General features: G+C 48.5%; 1 protein-coding gene across 1 annotated transcript; it reads left to right on the top strand.

Moving 5' to 3' along the window:
• The first annotated feature begins 325 nt into the window (after positions 1-325).
• On the top strand, positions 326-17,117 carry LOC118941218 (CUB and sushi domain-containing protein 2-like). The gene is made up of 3 exons (XM_036953652.1): positions 326-443; positions 15,360-15,463; positions 16,890-17,117. Exons 1-3 carry the CDS (start codon positions 327-329, stop codon positions 17,104-17,106), a joined length of 438 nt encoding a protein of 145 aa, XP_036809547.1. The 5' UTR covers position 326; the 3' UTR covers positions 17,107-17,117.
• The last annotated feature ends 744 nt before the right edge of the window (positions 17,118-17,861 follow it).

Raw genomic sequence — 17,861 nt, 5'->3', positions numbered from 1 at the left:
AGACATAGTGCTTCACTCCAGTCTCTTGTGTTCTGTTGGGTTCGAGATAAGACAGGATGAGACCGGGTTTAGTTGGCCTGGTTTGGCTTAGCTGTGTTCTGTTATGGTGCTGGAGCCAAAGTCTACCTCTGTTAGCTTTTTTGCTAACTAACTGTCCTCTTTGAACCTTTTTCAATGCCCTTCGGGTCAAATTACGAGATTATATACACGTACACATATTAGACATACCTTAAACTAATTTGTACAGTTTGTGGAAGTTGATTCACACAGTTCAATTGATAAGTAAATAGCCTAACAGTGTCATGTTATTTTCTCTTTCAGCTCCAATGTGTGGTGGTCAGCTGAGAGGCCCTAACGGTATCATCGCGTCACCAAACTACCCTGTCCAGTATGACAACAATGCTAACTGCACCTGGTTCATCACCGCTACAGACACCACCAAGGTATGGTCTCACATTGCTAATGCTATATGCTAATGCTGAAAATGGTGTGTTAATGTTGCTATGCTATATGCTAATCCAGTACTATGTACAGAACTGACATGCTAAATGCTAATATTGACTATTTGCTTTGCTTTGTTAATATTTACAACCGTCTGACATTATGACATGCTAATATGGAAATTATACTGAAAATGGAGTACTTAAAGTTAGTGATGCTATGCTACACTAATATGTACTACTGTTTATGCACTACTTGTTTTCTTCTCTGATGGTAAGCTAAATGTTAATTGTGCTACTGCTAGAAAAGCAAATCAACATTTTATTGGTCACACACACAAATGTATTTATTGGTCACATACACATGGTTGGCAGATGTTAATGCGAGTGTAGTGAAATGCTTGTGCTTCTAGTTCTGACCGTGCAGTAATATCTAACAAGTAATCTAACAATTTCACAACAACTACCTTATTCATTCCTTTACACTTGTGTGTATAAGAATATGTGCATATAAATATATGGATGAGCGATGGCCGAACTGCATAGGCAAGATGCAGTAGATGGTATAGAGTACAGTAGGGTATGTAAACATTATATAAAGTGGCATTGTTTAAAGTGACTTGTGGTACATTTATTAGATCAAACTTTTAATTATTAAAGTGGCTAGAGATTGAGTCAGTATGTTGGCAGCAGCCACTCACTCAATGTTAGTGAGGGCTGTTTAACAGTCTGATGGCCTTGAGATAGAAGCTGTTTTCCAGTCTCTCGGCCCCAGCTTTGATGCACCTGTACTGACCTCGCCTTCTGGATGATAGCAGTTGAACAGGAAGTGGCTCGGGTGGTTGTTGTACTCAATGATATTTTTGGCATTCCTGTGACATCGGGTGGTGTAGGTGTTCTGGAGGGCAGGTAGTTTGCCCCCGGTGATGTGTTGTGCAGACCTCACTACCCTCTGGAGAGCCTTGCGGTTGTGGGCAGAGCAGTTGCAGTACCAGGCAACAGTCCGACAGGATGCTCTCGATTGTGCATCTGTAAAAGTTTGTAAGTGTTTATGGTGACAAGACACATTTCTTCAGCCTCTGTCTGTGTGGTGGACCATTTCAGTTTGTCCGTGATGTGTTCGCCGAGGAACTTAAAAACTTTCCATCTTCTGTCCCGTCAATGTGGATAGGGAGGCGCTCCCTCTGCTGTTTCCTGAAGTCCACGATAATTTCCTTTGTTTTGTTGACTTTGAGTGTGAGGTGATGTTGCTGACACCACACTCCAAGGGCCCTCACTTCCTCCCTGTAGGCCATCTCATCGTTGTTGGTAATCAAGCCTACCAATGTTGTGTCGTCTGCAAACTTGATGATTGAGTTGGAGGCGTGCATGGCCATGCAGTCATGGGTGAACAGGGAGTACAGGAGAGGGCTGAGAACTCACCCTTGTGGGGCCCCGGTGTTGACGGTCAGCAGGGTGGAGATGTTGTTTCCTACCCTCACCACCTGTAATGCGTTTCCAAACCATCATTTCAGGTGTATATTCTTTGCCCAAACTCTGTCAGATCAGATCCACCTTTCATTTAAGTTGCTGTGTTACACACAAAGAGAGCTAGCACTGTGGCTGTAGAGCTTCTATTGTGGACTAGTCAGATACAATATCCTGCATAGGAGTTGGTACAATTCCCTGCAAAGGAGTTGGTACAATGTCCTGCAAAGGAGTTGGTACAATGTCCTGCAAAGGAGTTGGTACAATGTCCTGCAAATGAGTTGGTACAATGTCCTGCAGAGGAGTTGGTACAATGTCCTGCAAATGAGTTGGTACAATGCCCAGCAAAGGAGTTGGTACAATGCCCTGCAAAGGAGTTGGAACAATGTCCTGCAAAGGAGTTGGTACAATGTCCTGCAAATGAGTTGGTACAATGCCCAGCAAAGGAGTTGGTACAATGCCCTGCAAAGGAGTTGGTACAATGTCCTGCAAAGGAGTTGGTACAATGTCCTGCAAAGGAGTTGGTACAATGTCCTGCAAAGGAGTTGGTACAATGCCCAGCAAAGGAGTTGGTACAATGTCCTGCAAAGGAGTTGGTACAATGTCCTGCAAATGAGTTGGTACAATGTCCTGCAGAGGAGTTGGTACAATGTCCTGCAAATGAGTTGGTACAATGCCCAGCAAAGGAGTTGGTACAATGCCCTGCAAAGGAGTTGGAACAATGTCCTGCAAAGGAGTTGGTACAATGTCCTGCAAATGAGTTGGTACAATGCCCAGCAAAGGAGTTGGTACAATGCCCTGCAAAGGAGTTGGTACAATGTCCTGCAAAGGAGTTGGTACAATGTCCTGCAAAGGAGTTGGTACAATGTCCTGCAAAGGAGTTGGTACAATGCCCAGCAAAGGAGTTGGTACAATGTCCTGCAAAGGAGTTGGTACAATGCCCAGCAAAGGAGTTGGTACAATGTCCTGCAAAGGAGTTGGTACATTGTCCTGCAAAGGAGTTGGTACAATGTCCTGCAAAGGAGTTGGTACAATGTCCTGCAAAGGAGTTGGGAAATTACAGCTAGAGATGGGTAGATGTTACGAATCCCTTTTGGCCCGACAGTCTAGAGGAGATGGTAACGAGACCCGTAACATAAATCATGCAAATTACAATAGTGACAAAGTAAAAGTGAGAAGGAAATAACCACAGAGGGTGAAACAGAGAGATCTACAGACATAGTAGGAGAGGGTGAAACAGAGAGATCTACAGACATAGTAGGAGAGGGTGAAACAGAGAGATCTACAGACATATGGCATTTACAGAGAGATTGATCTCTAGAGCAAACAACTGACAGGGTTTTTAAACCAAGGGAAAGGAATTGATGATTGATTGGTGACTGATTGGGGATGATTTTCACCTGTGAGGGGAGAAGGAGAGAAAAGAACACAGGATACATACACATACACCCACAGGATACCTGTATCCGTAACAATAGATGTAAAGTCATCAGAGAGAGAGAGAGAGAGATAGTGGAATGACCTGTGGAGAAGGAGAGGAAGAAGACAGCACAGAGATGGAGAGGTATAGACATCAATACGAGGATATGATAAGAGGCAGAGATGACTTCAGATGTTCAAAGGCCACAGTGCTAACACACGTCCTTCTCTGAGCTCAAACAGATCTGTCCCCTTATGAGGGACAGAGTAGGGAGGAGAGAGGAGTGAGGAGTGGGAGACACACGTAAAGTGAAATTAAGTGCACACGTGCATCACACACACAGGCGCGTGTCTTTGGCAATTTTTAGGGCCTTCTTCTGTCACTGCCTGGTATAGAGGTCCTGGATGGCAGGAAGCTTTGCCCCAGTGATGTACTGGGCTGTACACACTACCTTCTGTAGTGCCTCCCTTTGAGGCCGAGCAATTGCCATACCAGGTGGTGATGCAACCAGTTAGGATGCTCTCAATGGCGCAGCTGTCAAACTTTTTGTGGATCTGAGGACCCAGATATTTTGAGTTGTTGGGCATTGTTGTGCCCTCTTCACGACTGTCTTGGTGTGTTTGGACCATGATAGTTTGTTTGTGATGTGGACACCAAAAAACTTGAAGCCCTCAATCTGCTCAACTACAGCCTCATCAATGAGAATGAGGGCCTGCTTTTGCTGTAGTCCACAAACATCTCCTTTGTCTTGATCATGTTGAGGGAGTGGTTGTTGTCCTGGCACCACACGGCCAGGTCTCTGACCTCCTCCCTATAGGCTGCCTCAACGTTGTAGGACAGGTTGTTGTCCTGGCACCACACGGCCAGGTCTCTGACCTCCTCCCTATAGGCTGTCTCATCGTTGTCGGTGATCAGATGTGTTGTTGCCTACCCTTACCACCTGGGGGCGGCCCGTCAGCAAGTCCAGGATCCAGTTGCAGACGGAGGTGTTTTGTCCCAGGGTCCTTAGCTTAGTGATGAGCTTTGAGGTCACTATGGAGTTGAACGCTAAGCTGTAATCAGTGAACAGTATTATCACGTAGATGTTCCTTTTGTCCAGGTGGGAAAGGGCAAAGTGGAGTGCAATAGAGATTGCATCATCTGTGGATCTTTTCGGGTGGTATGACATTTTGTGTGGGTCTAGAGATTCTGGGATAATGGTGTGTATGTGAGCCATTTCCAGCCTTGCAAAGCACTTCGTGGCTACAGACGTGAGCGGCTTTGTGAATGTTTATCTTTTTAGAGGTTTTGCTCACATCGGCTATGGCGAGCGTGATCACACAGTCACCCAGAACAGCTGGTGCTCTTATGCATTCTTCAGTGTTGGTTGCCTCAAAGCGTGCATAGAAGTCATTTAGCTCATCTGGTAGGTTTGTGTCACAGGGCAGCTCGTGGCTGGGTTTCCCTTTGTAGTCCGTAATAATTTGCAAGTTGTAGTTTTCAAGCCCTGGCACATTCGACAAGTGTTGATGCCGGTGTAGTCCGATTCAACTTTAGTCCTGTATTTATGCGTTTCCTGTTTGATGGTTCGTCTGAGGTCATAGCAGGATTTCTTATAAGCGTCTGGGTTAGAGTCCCACTCCTTGAAAGCAGCAGCTCTAGCCTTTTGTTCAGTGCGGATGTTCCCTGTAATCCACGGCTTCTGGTTGGGGTATGTACGTACAGTCACTGTGGAGACAATGTCATCAATTCACTTCTTGATGAAGCAATTGATTGATGTGTTGTACTCCTCATTGCCATCGGATGAGTCACGAAACATATTTCAGTCTGTGCTAGCAAAACAGTCTCGTAGTTTAGCATTTGCGTCATCTGACCCCTTCTATATTAAGCACAACTTCGAGCTTTAGTTTTTTGTTTGTAAACAGGAATAAGAAGGATAGAATTATGGTCTAATTTGCCAAATGGAAGGCGAGGGAGAGCTTTGTATGCATCTCTGTGTGTGGAGTAAAAGTGGTCTAGAGTCGTTATCCCCTCTGGTTGATCATGTGACATGCTGGTAGAAATTCGGTTGAAAAATGGATTCAAGTTTCCCTGCATTAAAGTCCCCGGCCACTAGGAGCGCCGCCTCTGGATGAGCATGTTCATGTTTGCTTATGTCCCTGTACAGATCATTGACTGCGGTCTTAGTGCCAGCATCGTTTTTTTGGTGGTAAATAGACAGCTGTATGAAAAATATAGATGAAAACTCTCTTGGTAAATAGTGTGGTCTATAGCTTATCATGAGATACTCTACCTCAGGCGAGCAAAACCTCGAGACTTCCTTAATATTAGATTTGGTGCACCAGCTGTTATTGACAAATAGACACAGACCACCAGCCCTTTGTCTTACCGGAGGCAGCTGTTCTATCTACCGATGGAACTAAATCAGCTGTATGACATTCATTCAACCAAGACTCTGTGAAAAAATAAGATATTACAGTTTTTAATGTTTGTAGAATCGTCTTGATCGGAGTTCAATCAATTTATTCTCCAGTTTATTGCATGTTGGCCAATAGGACGAATGGTAGAGGCACGTTGGCCAATAGGACGAATGGTAGAGGCACGTTGGCCAATAGGACGAATGGTAGAGGGCGGGTTACCCACTCGCTGACCAATTCTCATCAGGCACCCTGACCTGCGTCCCCTGTCTCGGCGTATCCTCTTCATGCGAATGACGGGGATTTGGGCCTGCTCGGGTATCTGGAGTAAATCCTTTGTATCGGCGTCTCTATCTGGAGTAAATCAATCAATGTCCTGAAGCTCTTTTTAAAGAGAGGGTGGAAGAAATTCTGTAAAAAATCAGTTCCAAACAGTTAGGGGCCAGCAGCCTCCTCCTCCGGGACATTCGTGAAAATCATGCACTAAATGTTAACATCTTGTTGATCATTTTGTTGCAACAATACTGGTCAAATTAAGATCCTACACATGTATGTATTTTTGTAGGATGAAACTGCATTTTATCTGGTGATCTGACCCACAACAGCACCCTCCCTCCCTCCCCTCCCTCCCTCCCTCCCTCCCTCCCTCCCTCCCTCCCTCCCTAGTCCTGGCAATTTACATCAGTGAGTGGGTTTACCATAAGACAGAATGCAATTTGCATTTTTATCAGCTTTTTCATTAGGCCTCAGGCTCTCCCAGTAAACATTAAAAATCTGCCGGCAGTGTGGGGAAGTGTAGGGAAGTGTGGGGCAGTGTGGGGCAGAGTGGGGAAGTGTGGGGCAGTGTGGGGCAGTGTGGGGCAGAGTGGGGAAGTGTGGGGCAGTGTGGGGAAGTGTGGGGAAGTGTGGGGAAGTGTGGGGAAGTGTGGGGCAGTGTGGGGCAGAGTGGGGAAGTGTGGGGCAGTGTGGGGAAGTGTGGGGAAGTGTGGGGAAGTGTGGGGCAGTATGGGGAAGTGTGGGGCAGTGTGGGGCAGTGTGGGGAAGTGTGGGGCAGTGTGGGGCAGTGTGGGGAAGTGTGGGGAGGTGTGGGGCAGTGTGGGGCAGTGTGGGGAAGTGTTGGGAAGTGTGGGGCAGTGTGGGGAAGTGTGGGGCAGTGTGGGGCAGTGTGGGGCAGTGTGGGGAAGTGTGGGGAAGTGTGGGGCAGTGTGGGGAAGTGTTGGGGCAGTGTGGGGAAGTGTGGGGCAGTGTGGGGAAGTGTGGGGCAGTGTGGGGAAGTGTGGGGCAGTGTGGGGAAGTGTGGGGAAGTGTGGGGCAGTGTGGGGCAGTGTGGGGAAGTGTGGGGAGGTGTGGGGCAGTGTGGGGCAGTGTGGGGAAGTGTTGGGAAGTGTGGGGAAGTGTGGGGCAGTGTAGGGGAGGGTGGGGCAGTGTGGGGAAGTGTGGGGCAGTGTGGGGAAGTGTGGGGCAGTGTGGGGAAGTGTGGGGCAGTGTGGGGAAGTGTGGGGCAGTATGGGGAAGTGTGGGGCAGTATGGGGAAGTGTGGGGCAGTATGGGGAAGTGTGGGGAAGTGTGGGGCAGTGTGGGGAAGTGTGGGGCAGTGTGGGGAAGTGTGGGGCAGTGTGGGGAAGTGTGGGGCAGTGTGGGGAAGTGTGGGGCAGTATGGGGAAGTGTGGGGCAGTGTGGGGAAGTGTGGGGCAGTGTGGGGAAGTGTGGGGCAGTGTGGGGAAGTGTGGGGCAGTATGGGGAAGTGTGGGGCAGTATGGGGAAGTGTGGGGCAGTATGGGGAAGTGTGGGGAAGTGTGGGGCAGTGTGGGGAAGTGTGGGGCAGTGTGGGGAAGTGTGGGGCAGTGTGGGGAAGTGTGGGGCAGTGTGGGGAAGTGTGGGGCAGTATGGGGAAGTGTGGGGCAGTGTGGGGAAGTGTGGGGCAGTGTGGGGAAGTGTGGGGCAGTGTGGGGAAGTGTGGGGCAGTGTGGGGAAGTGTGGGGCAGTGTGGGGAAGTGTGGGGAAGTGTGGGGCAGTGTGGGGAAGTGTGGGGCAGTGTGGGGCAGTGTGGGGCAGTGTGGGGCAGAGTGGGGAAGTGTGGGGCAGTGTGGGGAAGTGTTGGGAAGTGTGGGGAAGTGTGGGGAAGTGTGGGGCAGTGTGGGGCAGAGTGGGGAAGTGTGGGGCAGTGTGGGGAAGTGTGGGGAAGTGTGGGGAAGTGTGGGGCAGTGTGGGGAAGTGTGGGGCAGTGTGGGGCAGTGTGGGGAAGTGTGGGGAAGTGTGGGGCAGTGTGGGGCAGTGTGGGGAAGTGTGGGGCAGTGTGGGGCAGTGTGGGGAAGTGTTGGGAAGTGTGGGGCAGTGTGGGGAAGTGTGGGGCAGTGTGGGGCAGTGTGGGGAAGTGTGGGGAAGTGTGGGGCAGTGTGGGGAAGTGTTGGGGCAGTGTGGGGAAGTGTGGGGCAGTGTGGGGAAGTGTGGGGCAGTGTGGGGAAGTGTGGGGCAGTGTGGGGAAGTGTGGGGAAGTGTGGGGAGGTGTGGGGCAGTGTGGGGCAGTGTGGGGAAGTGTTGGGAAGTGTGGGGAAGTGTGGGGCAGTGTGGGGAAGTGTGGGGCAGTATGGGGAAGTGTGGGGCAGTGTGGGGAAGTGTGGGGCAGTGTGGGGAAGTGTGGGGAAGTGTGGGGCAGTATGGTGAAGTGTGGGGCAGTGTGGGGAAGTGTGGGGCAGTGTGGGGAAGTGTGGGGCAGTGTGGGGAAGTGTGGGGCAGTGTGGGGAAGTGTGGGGCAGTGTGGGGAAGTGTGGGGCAGTGTGGGGAAGTGTGGGGCAGTGTGGGGAAGTGTGGGGCAGTGTGGGGAAGTGTGGGGCAGTGTGGGGAAGTGTGGGGCAGTGTGGGGAAGTGTGGGGCAGTGTGGGGAAGTGTGGGGCAGTGTGGGGAAGTGTGGGGCAGCTCAGAAGACTACACAGCCCCTTTTCCCTGTTGATTTGGTTCGTTTTTTTTCCCCCTTCACAATTGTTTTTTCCTTCTTCATCATTATTTACTGATTTTATGTTAAAATGTATTATTTATTATTAGCATTTAGCATTTAGATTATTGAACTCGTCCCTGAATTTCTCGTGAGCCAATGAGCTCAGTTGAGTAGATCTACATCCTGGGTAGAAAAGTGGATGCATAAATCCATCCTTACATTCAGTCTTGTGATGCTGCTCTTCACTTCACTGGAAGTTACTGGAAATGGCCCACAATGGGATTTCGTGATTTAGGGTTGGCTGTTTCTTAAATCACAACATTTTCTCTGCCAAGACCACTACTTTTGAGTTATGTTGGATCTAGTAGTGCACTACAAAAGGAATAGTGTTCCACTTGGGATACAGCCTCTGAGTTGCTGAATTAGACAGATGTGTTCTATCTCGTTAGGTGACATCATCAGGTTAGACTCACTATTCACTGCCTTGATTGGTTGAGGGACGAGCGTTTCATAGGAGTGACACCACTTGTCGGATTAGAGGATGGAGGGATAGAGGGGTGGGTGGATAGAGGGATAGAGGATGGAGGATAGAGGGATAGAGGATAGAGGGATAGAGGGATAGAGGAATAGAGTGTGGAGGAATGGAGGGTGGTGGGATAGAGGATGGAGGAATAGAGTGTGGAGGAATAGAGGGTGGAGGGATAGAGGATGGAGGATAGAGGGATAGAGGAATAGAGGATGGAGGGATTGAGGGATGAGGAATAGAGTGTGATGGAATAGAGGGTGGAGGAATAGAGGGTGGAGGGATAGAGGATGGAGGGATAGAGGATGGAGGGATAGAAAGATGGGTGGATGGAGGATAGAGGGATAGAGGATGGAGGATAGAGGAATAGAGGATGGAGGGATAGAGGGGTGGGTGGATAGAGGGATAGAGGATGGAGGATAGAGGAATATAGGATGGAGGGATTGAGGGATAGAGGATTAGAGGATGAAGGATAGAGGATGGATGATAGTGGGATAGAGGAATAGAGGATGGAGGGATTGAGGGATAGAGGAACAGAGGATGAAGGAATAGTGTGGAGGAATAGAGGGTGGAGGGATGGAGGATGGAGGGATAGAGGATGGAGGATAGAGGGATAGAGGAACAGAGGATGGAGGAATAGAGTGTGGAGGAATAGAGGGTGGAGGAATAGAGGATGGAGGGATTGAGGGATAGAGGATGGAGGATAGAGGAATATAGGATGGAGGGATTGAGGGATAGAGGATTAGAGGATGGAGGATAGAGGATGGATGATAGTGGGATAGAGGAATAGGAGGATGGAGGGATTGAGGGATAGAGGAACAGAGGATGAAGGAATAGTGTGGAGGAATAGAGGGTGGAGGGATAGAGGATGGAGGATAGAGGGATAGAGGAACAGAGGATGGAGGAATAGAGTGTGGAGGAATAGAGGGTGGAGGAATAGAGGATGGAGGGATTGAGGGATAGAGGAGCAGAGGATGGAGGAATAGAGTGTGGAGGAATAGAGGGTGGAGGGATAGAGGATGGAGGGATAGAGGATGGAGGATAGAGGGATAGAGGAATAGAGGATGGAGGGATTGAGGGATAGAGGAACAGAGGGTGGAGGAATAGAGTGTGGATGAATAGAGGGTGGAGGGATAGAGGATGGAGGGATAGAGGATGGAGGGATAGAAGGATGGGTGGATGGAGGATAGAGGGATAGAGGATAGAGGGATAGAGGATGGAGGATAGAGGGATAGAGGAATAGAGGATGGAGGGATTGAGGGATAGAGGAACAGAGGATGGAGGAATAGAGTGTGGAGGAATAGAGTGTGGAGGAATAGAGGGTGGAGGAATAGAGGGTGGAGGGATAGAGGATGTAGGGATAGAAGGATGGGTGGATGGAGGATAGAGGATGGAGGATAGAGGGATAGAGGATTAGAGGATGGAGGGATTGAGGGATAGAGGAACAGAGGATGGAGGATAGAGGGATAGAGGATTAGAGGATAGAGGGATAGAGGATGGAGGGATAGAGGATGGAGGGATAGAGGATGGAGGGATAGAGGATAGAGGGATAGAGGATGGAGGGATAGAGGAACAGAGGATGGAGGATGGAGGGATAGAGGGATAGAGGATAGAGGGGTAGAGGATGGAGGGATAGAGGGATAGAGTGATAGATGGATTATAGCAGTGGTTCCCAAACTTGTTATAGTCCCGTACCCCTTCAAACATTCATCCTCCAGCTGCATACCTCCCCTCTAGCACCAGGGTCACCTGTAGCCCCTCTAGCACCAGGGTCGGCTGTACCCCCTCTAGCACCAGGGTCGGCTGTACCCCCTCTAGCACCAGGGTCAGCTGTACCCCCTCTAGCACCATGGTCACCTTTAGCCCCTCTAGCACCAGGGTCAGCTGTACCCCCTCTAGCACCAGGGTCTTCTGTACCCCCTCTAGCACCAGGGTCAGCTGTACCCCCTCTAGCACCAGGGTCAACTGTACCCCCTCTAGCACCAGGGTCAACTGTACCCCCTCTAGCACCAGGGTCAGCTGTACCCTTTCTCTAGCACCAGGGTCAACTGTACCCCGTCTAGCTCCAGGGTCAGCTGTACCCCCTCTAGCACCAGGGTCGGCTGTACCCCCTCTAGCACCAGGGTCAGCTGTACCCCCTCTAGCACCAGGGTCAACTGTACCCCCTCTAGCACCAGGGTCAGCTGTACCCCCTCTAGCACCAGGGTCGACTGTACCCCCTCTAGCACCAGGGTCGGCTGTACCCCCTCTCGCACGAGGGTCAGCTGTACCCCCTCTAGCACCAGGGTCAGTTTACCCCTTCTAGCACCAGGGTCGGCTGTACCCCCTCTAGCACCAGGGTCGTCTGTACCCCCTCTAGCACCAGGGTCGGCTGTACCCCCTCAGCTCACTCTCAAATGTTGTTTTTTGCCATAATTGTAAGCCAGCCACACAAACGCTATACGATACATTTACAAAACATAAGAATTAATCTGAGGTTTTGTCACAAATCGGCTCGTGGGAAGTGACATAGAGCTCTTACAGGAAGTGACATAGAGTTCCTACAGGAAGTGGCATAGAGTTCCTACAGGAAGTGGCATAGAGCTCTTACAGGAAGTGACATAGAGCTCTTACAGGAAGTGATATAGAGCTCTTACAGGAAGTGACATAGAGCTCCTACAGGAAGTGACATAGAGCTCTTACAGGAAGTGACATGGAGCTCTTACAGGAAGTGACATTGAGCTCTAACAGGAAGTGACATAGAGCTCTTACAAGACCAGGACACAAATAATAATATAACATGAATCAATCATTTTGCTCTTTATTTAACTCTCATATAAAACTGTATTTGTTCATCATAAAACTCCTGTGTCTTATTTTTCAAATATGCATATTTCGTTTCCAAATGTCTGCGCAAGAGTGAAGGTTACCCACAAGAGAGTAACGGTTAATGTGATTGGATGAGTAACGGTTAATGTGATTGGATGAGTAACGGTTAATGTGATTGGATGTTAATTATTTGACTAGGCTCCCTGTATTTGACATTGTGTTATTTCACTGAACACTAAATGGTTCTATTTTATTTTTGGCAGTGAAACGAGGCTACTCAGACGCGGGAAATAACCTCACCCAAATGTATAGCTCCGTTGGAAATAACCTCACCCAAATGTATAGCCCCGTTGGAAATAACCTCACCCAAATGTATAGCTCCGTTGGAAATAACCTCACCCAAATGTATAGCCCCGTTGGAAATAACCTCACCCAAATGTATAGCCCCGTTGGAAATAACCTCACCCAAATGTATAGCCCCGTTGGAAATAACCTCACCCAAATGTATAGCCCCGTTGGAAATAACCTCACCCAAATGTATAGCCCCGTTGGAAATAACCTCACCCAAATGTATAGCCCCGTTGGAAATAACCTCACCCAAATGTATAGCCCCGTTGGAAATAACCTCACCCAAATGTATAGCCCCGTTGGAAATAACCTGGCCCAAATGAATAGCCCCGTTGGAAATAACCTCACCCAAATGTATAGCCCTGTTGGAAATAACCTGGCCCAAATGAATAGCCCCATTGGAAATAACCTGGCCCAAATGAATAGCCCCGTTGGAAATAACCTCGCCCAAATGTATAGCCCCGTTGGAAATAACCTCGCCCAAATGTATAGCCCCGTTGGAAATAACCACACCCAAATGTATAGCACCGTTGGAAATAACCTGGCCCAAATGTATAGCCCCGTTGGAAATAACCTGGCCCAAATGAATAGCCCCGTTGGAAATAACCTCGCCCAAATGTATAGCCCCGTTGGAAATAACCTCACCCAAATGTATAGCCCCGTTGGAAATAACCTGGCCCAAATGTATAGCCCCGTTGGAAATAACCTCGCCCAAATGTATAGCCCCGTTGGAAATAACCTCACCCAAATGTATAGCCCCGTTGGAAATAACCTCACCCAAATGTATAGCCCCGTTGGAAATAACCTCACCCAAATGTATAGCCCCGTTGGAAATAACCTCACCCAAATGTATAGCCCCGTTGGAAATAACCTCACCCAAATGTATAGCCCCGTTGGAAAATACAAATGGACTGTTTGAAAATGTGAAGCACATGTTTTTGTGGGTTACCCTCAATGGCATTGCATTGTGTGTGTGGCACTTTGGGAGTAGCCAGGAATAGCCGGATTAGAGGATGGAGAGATAGTGGATTAGAGGGTAGAGGGATGGATGGATTAGAGGATATAGGGATAGAGGGATGGATGGATTAGAGGATAGAGGAATAGAGGGATGGATGGATTAGAGGATAGAGGATAGAGGGATGGATGGATTAGAGGATAGAGGAATGGATGGATTAGAGGATAGAGGAATAGAGGGATGGATGGATTAGAGGATAGAGGAATAGAGGAATGGATGGATTAGAGGATAGAGGGATGGATGGATTAGAGGATAGAGGGATGGATGGATTAGAGGATAGAGGGATGGAGGGATGGATGGATTAGAGGATAGAGGATTAGAGGGATGGATGGATTAGAGGATAGAGGAATAGAGGAATGGATGGATTAGAGGATAGAGGGATGGATGGATTAGAGGATAGAGGGATGGATGGATTAGAGGATAGAGGAATGGATGGATTAGAGGATAGAGGGATGGAGGGATGGATGGATTAGAGGATAGAGGATTAGAGGGATGGATGGATTAGAGGATAGAGGAATAGAGGAATGGATGGATTAGAGGATAGAGGGATGGATTAGAGGATAGAGGCATAGAGGGATGGATGGATTAGAGGATAGAGGAATAGAGGGATGGATGGATTAGAGGATAGAGGAATAGAGGGATGGATGGATTAGAGGATAGAGGAATAGAGGGATGGATGGATTAGAGGATAGAGGAATAGAGGGATGGATGGATTAGAGGATAGAGGAATAGAGGGATGGATGGATTAGAGGATAGAGGGATGGATGGATTAGAGGGTAGAGGAATAGAGGGATGGATGGATTAGAGGATAGAGGAATAGAGGAATGGATGGATTAGAGGATAGAGGGATGGATGGATTAGAGGATAGAGGGATGGATGGATTAGAGGATAGAGGGATGGAGGGATGGATGGATTAGAGGATAGAGGATTAGAGGGATGGATGGATTAGAGGATAGAGGAATAGAGGAATGGATGGATTAGAGGATAGAGGGATGGATGGATTAGAGGATAGAGGGATGGATGGATTAGAGGATAGAGGATTAGAGGGATGGATGGATTAGAGGATAGAGGAATAGAGGAATGGATGGATTAGAGGATAGAGGGATGGATTAGAGGATAGAGGCATAGAGGGATGGATGGATTAGAGGATAGAGGAATAGAGGGATGGATGGATTAGAGGATAGAGGAATAGAGGGATGGATGGATTAGAGGATAGAGGAATAGAGGGATGGATGGATTAGAGGATAGAGGAATAGAGGGATGGATGGATTAGAGGATAGAGGAATAGAGGGATGGATGGATTAGAGGATAGAGGAATAGAGGGATGGATGGATTAGAGGATAGAGGAATAGAGGGATGGATGGATTAGAGGGTCTTCCAAATGGACAATGACCCCAAGCATACTTCCAAAGTTGTGGCAAAATGGATTAAGGACAACAAAGTCAAGGTATTGTAGTGGCCATCACAAAGTCCTGACGTCAAACCTATAGGAAATTTGTGGGCAGAACTGAAAAAGCGTGTGCAAGCAAGGAGGCCTGACTCAGTTACACCAGCTCTGTCATGAGGAATGGGCCAAAGTTCAGCCAATTTATTGTGGGAAGCTTGTGGAAGACTACCCGAAATGTTTGACCCAAGTTAAACAATTCAAAGGCAATGCTACCAAATACTAATTGAGTTTATGTAAACTTCTGACCCACTGGGAATGAGATGAAAGAAATAAAAGCTAAAATAAATCATTCTCTCTACAATTATTCTGACATTTCACATTCTTAAAAATAAAGTGAGAGAGTAAGAAAGAGAGAGAGAGAAAGAGAGAGAGAGAGAGAGAGAGAGAGAGAGAGAGAGAGAGAGAGAGAGAGAGAGAGAGAGAGAGAGAGAGAGAGAGAGAGAGAGAGAGAGAGAGAGAGAGGGAGGGAGGGAGCAATGCAGAGAATACATAAAATGGAGGGAATGATATTTATATATTTGTGAACCATTTGGCGTTCTGACATCGTTACTGTCACCTAGGTGATCAAACTGACCTTTGAGGACTTTGACCTGGAACGTGGTTACGATACGTTGACCGTTGGAGATGGAGCCGTGGTCGGAGATCAGAAGACCGTCTTTCACGTGTGAGTTTCAGCCTCTCTGCTTCCTGTCTTATTTCTCTCTTTGTCCTTTTTCTTGTTCTCACATTTCTCACACAATTTTCTTGTGAATACACCCGCTCTTTCCCTCCTTCAGTTTGACTTGCTTTCCACCCACCTCTCTGTCTCTTTCACTAGCTTTCTCTCTGTCCGTCTTTCTCGACCACCTACTTACCCTCTCTCTCCCTCTCTCTCTCTCTCTCTCTCTCTCTCTCTCTCTCTCTCTCTCTCTCTCTCTCTCTCTGTCTCTTCCTCTTTCTCCATATCTGTCTTGCCATCTCTATCCTACCTTCCCTCTCTCACCTCTCTCCCTCCCTCCCTCAATCCCTCCTCCCCTGCATTCCTCCTCTCCCTCCTCCTCCTCCTCCTCCTCCTCCTCCTCCACCTCCTCCTCCCCCACCCCCTCCTCCTCCTCCCCCACCTCCTCTCCCTACTCCTCCTCCTCCTCCTCCCTCTCCTCCTCCTCTCCTCCTCCTCCTCCCCCTCCTCCTCCTCTCCTCCTCCCCCACCTTCTCCTCTCCTCCTCCTCCCCCTCCTCCTCCTCCTCCTCTCTTCCTCCTCTCCCTCCTCCTCCTCCTCCTCCCCCACCTCCCTACCACCTTCCATCTCCCTCCATCCATCTATTTCTGTCCATTTCATCACCTCCAGGACCAGTAGTGCGTGAAAGATAGATCCAGTGCCACATTGTCAATCCCTGCTCCCCTCAATGTTAAAACAAGATCACGGCCGTTCGCCACGTCGCGTTGCATATTGATGTGTCCTAATGGAGTTTGCTCCAACAGATGCTCCATAACGTTTCACTGGGTGTTGTTATTAATTGTGCTGAAATTTACGGCCTTAATAAAATTTTATAGATCGATTTTTATGTGGAGCTGTGTAGTGAGGCTTTAGGTTGTTGTGGAGGAGGAGGGGAGGAGAGGGGGGAGAGAGAGGGGAGAGAGGGAGGGATCCCTAAGTATCCCTAGGTGTGCTCTCACAAGCAAAGACACACTAACATAGGCACCGGCACACTCCCATGGGCACCAACACACTCCCATGGGCACCAACACACTAACACAGGCACAGACACACTCACACAGGCACAGACAGACTCACACTCACACAGACACACTAACACAGGCACAGACAGACTCACACTCACACAGACACACTCACACAGGCACAGACACACTCACACAGACACAGACACACTCACACAGGCACAGACAGGCTCACACTCACACAGACACACTCACACAGGCACAGACACACTCACACTCACACAGGCACAGACACACTCACACTCACACAGGCACAGACACACTCACACAGACACAGACACACTCACACAGACACAGACACACTCACACAGACACAGACACACTAACACAGGCACAGACACACTCACACATCTTCCTCCTGTCTCCTACAGCCTATCAGGGACCACTACTCCAGACCTGGTGGTCAGCACCAGTCATCAGATGTGGCTCAACTTCAAGACTGACGACACCAGTGGCTCTCTGGGCTTCAAGGTGTCTTATGAAGGTAAGCTGATGAAGGTGATGATGATGATGGGTTTTGTTTCTGGTAATATCCCGCCAAAAGAAATACTTTGCTCCATCTTCCTCTCTGATTCTCATCTTCTCTGACTGTTAGAAGTGTGTGTGTGTGTGTGTGTGTGTGTGTGTGTGTGTGTGTGTGTGTGTGTGTGTGTGTGTGTGTGTGTGTGTTTGTGTGTGCGCACGTAAGACTTTAGTGAGTCTAGCCACATCTCCTTTTGACGATGAGCTGGCCTCATGTTTCTGCTCTTTCCATGACATAGATGGTTAACCAGGTGAATCCAGGTGAAAGCTATGATCCCTCATTGACCCCACTTGTTAAATCCACTTCAATCAGTGTAGTTGAAGGGGAGGAGACAGGTTGAATTAGGATGTTTAAGCCTTGAGACAATTGAGACATGGATTGTGTGTGTTTGCCATTCAGAAGGTGAATGGACAAGACGAAGGGTTTAAAGTGCCTTTTGAACAGGGTATGGTAGTAGGGGACAGCCACACCGGTTTGTGTCAAGAACTGCAACGCTGCTGGGTTTTTCACGCTCAACGGTTTCCCATGTGTATCAAGAATGGTCCACCGCCCAAAGCACAACCAGCCAACTTGACACAACTGTGGGAAGCATTGGAGTTGACATGGCCCTGCATCCTTGAGGGCAAAAGGGAGTGCAACTTAATATTAGGAAGGTGTTCTTAATGTTTTGTACACTCAGTGTATACTGTTGTTTCATCTGTAGTTCTAACACACACACACACACACACACACACACACACACACACACACACACACACAGACACAGACACAGACACAGACACACACACATAGACACAGACACAGACACAGACACAGACAC

The sequence above is a fragment of the Oncorhynchus mykiss genome, chromosome 18 (genome assembly GCF_013265735.2).
Source record: "Oncorhynchus mykiss isolate Arlee chromosome 18, USDA_OmykA_1.1, whole genome shotgun sequence".
Lineage (NCBI taxonomy): Eukaryota > Metazoa > Chordata > Actinopteri > Salmoniformes > Salmonidae > Oncorhynchus > Oncorhynchus mykiss.
This window is presented reverse-complemented; position numbering and strand designations above follow the sequence as displayed.

What these genes read in the sequence shown, in the direction of transcription:
- LOC118941218 (XM_036953652.1), top strand. Translation starts at nt 327, where the DNA reads ATGTGTGGTGGTCAGCTGAGAGGCCCTAACGGTATCATCGCGTCACCA. An exon ending in CCGCTACAGACACCACCAAG is followed by an intron (nt 444 to 15,359) that starts GTATGGTCTCAC and finishes ACTGTCACCTAG; the next exon opens with GTGATCAAACTGACCTTTGA. An exon ending in CAGAAGACCGTCTTTCACGT is followed by an intron (nt 15,464 to 16,889) that starts GTGAGTTTCAGC and finishes TGTCTCCTACAG; the next exon opens with CCTATCAGGGACCACTACTC.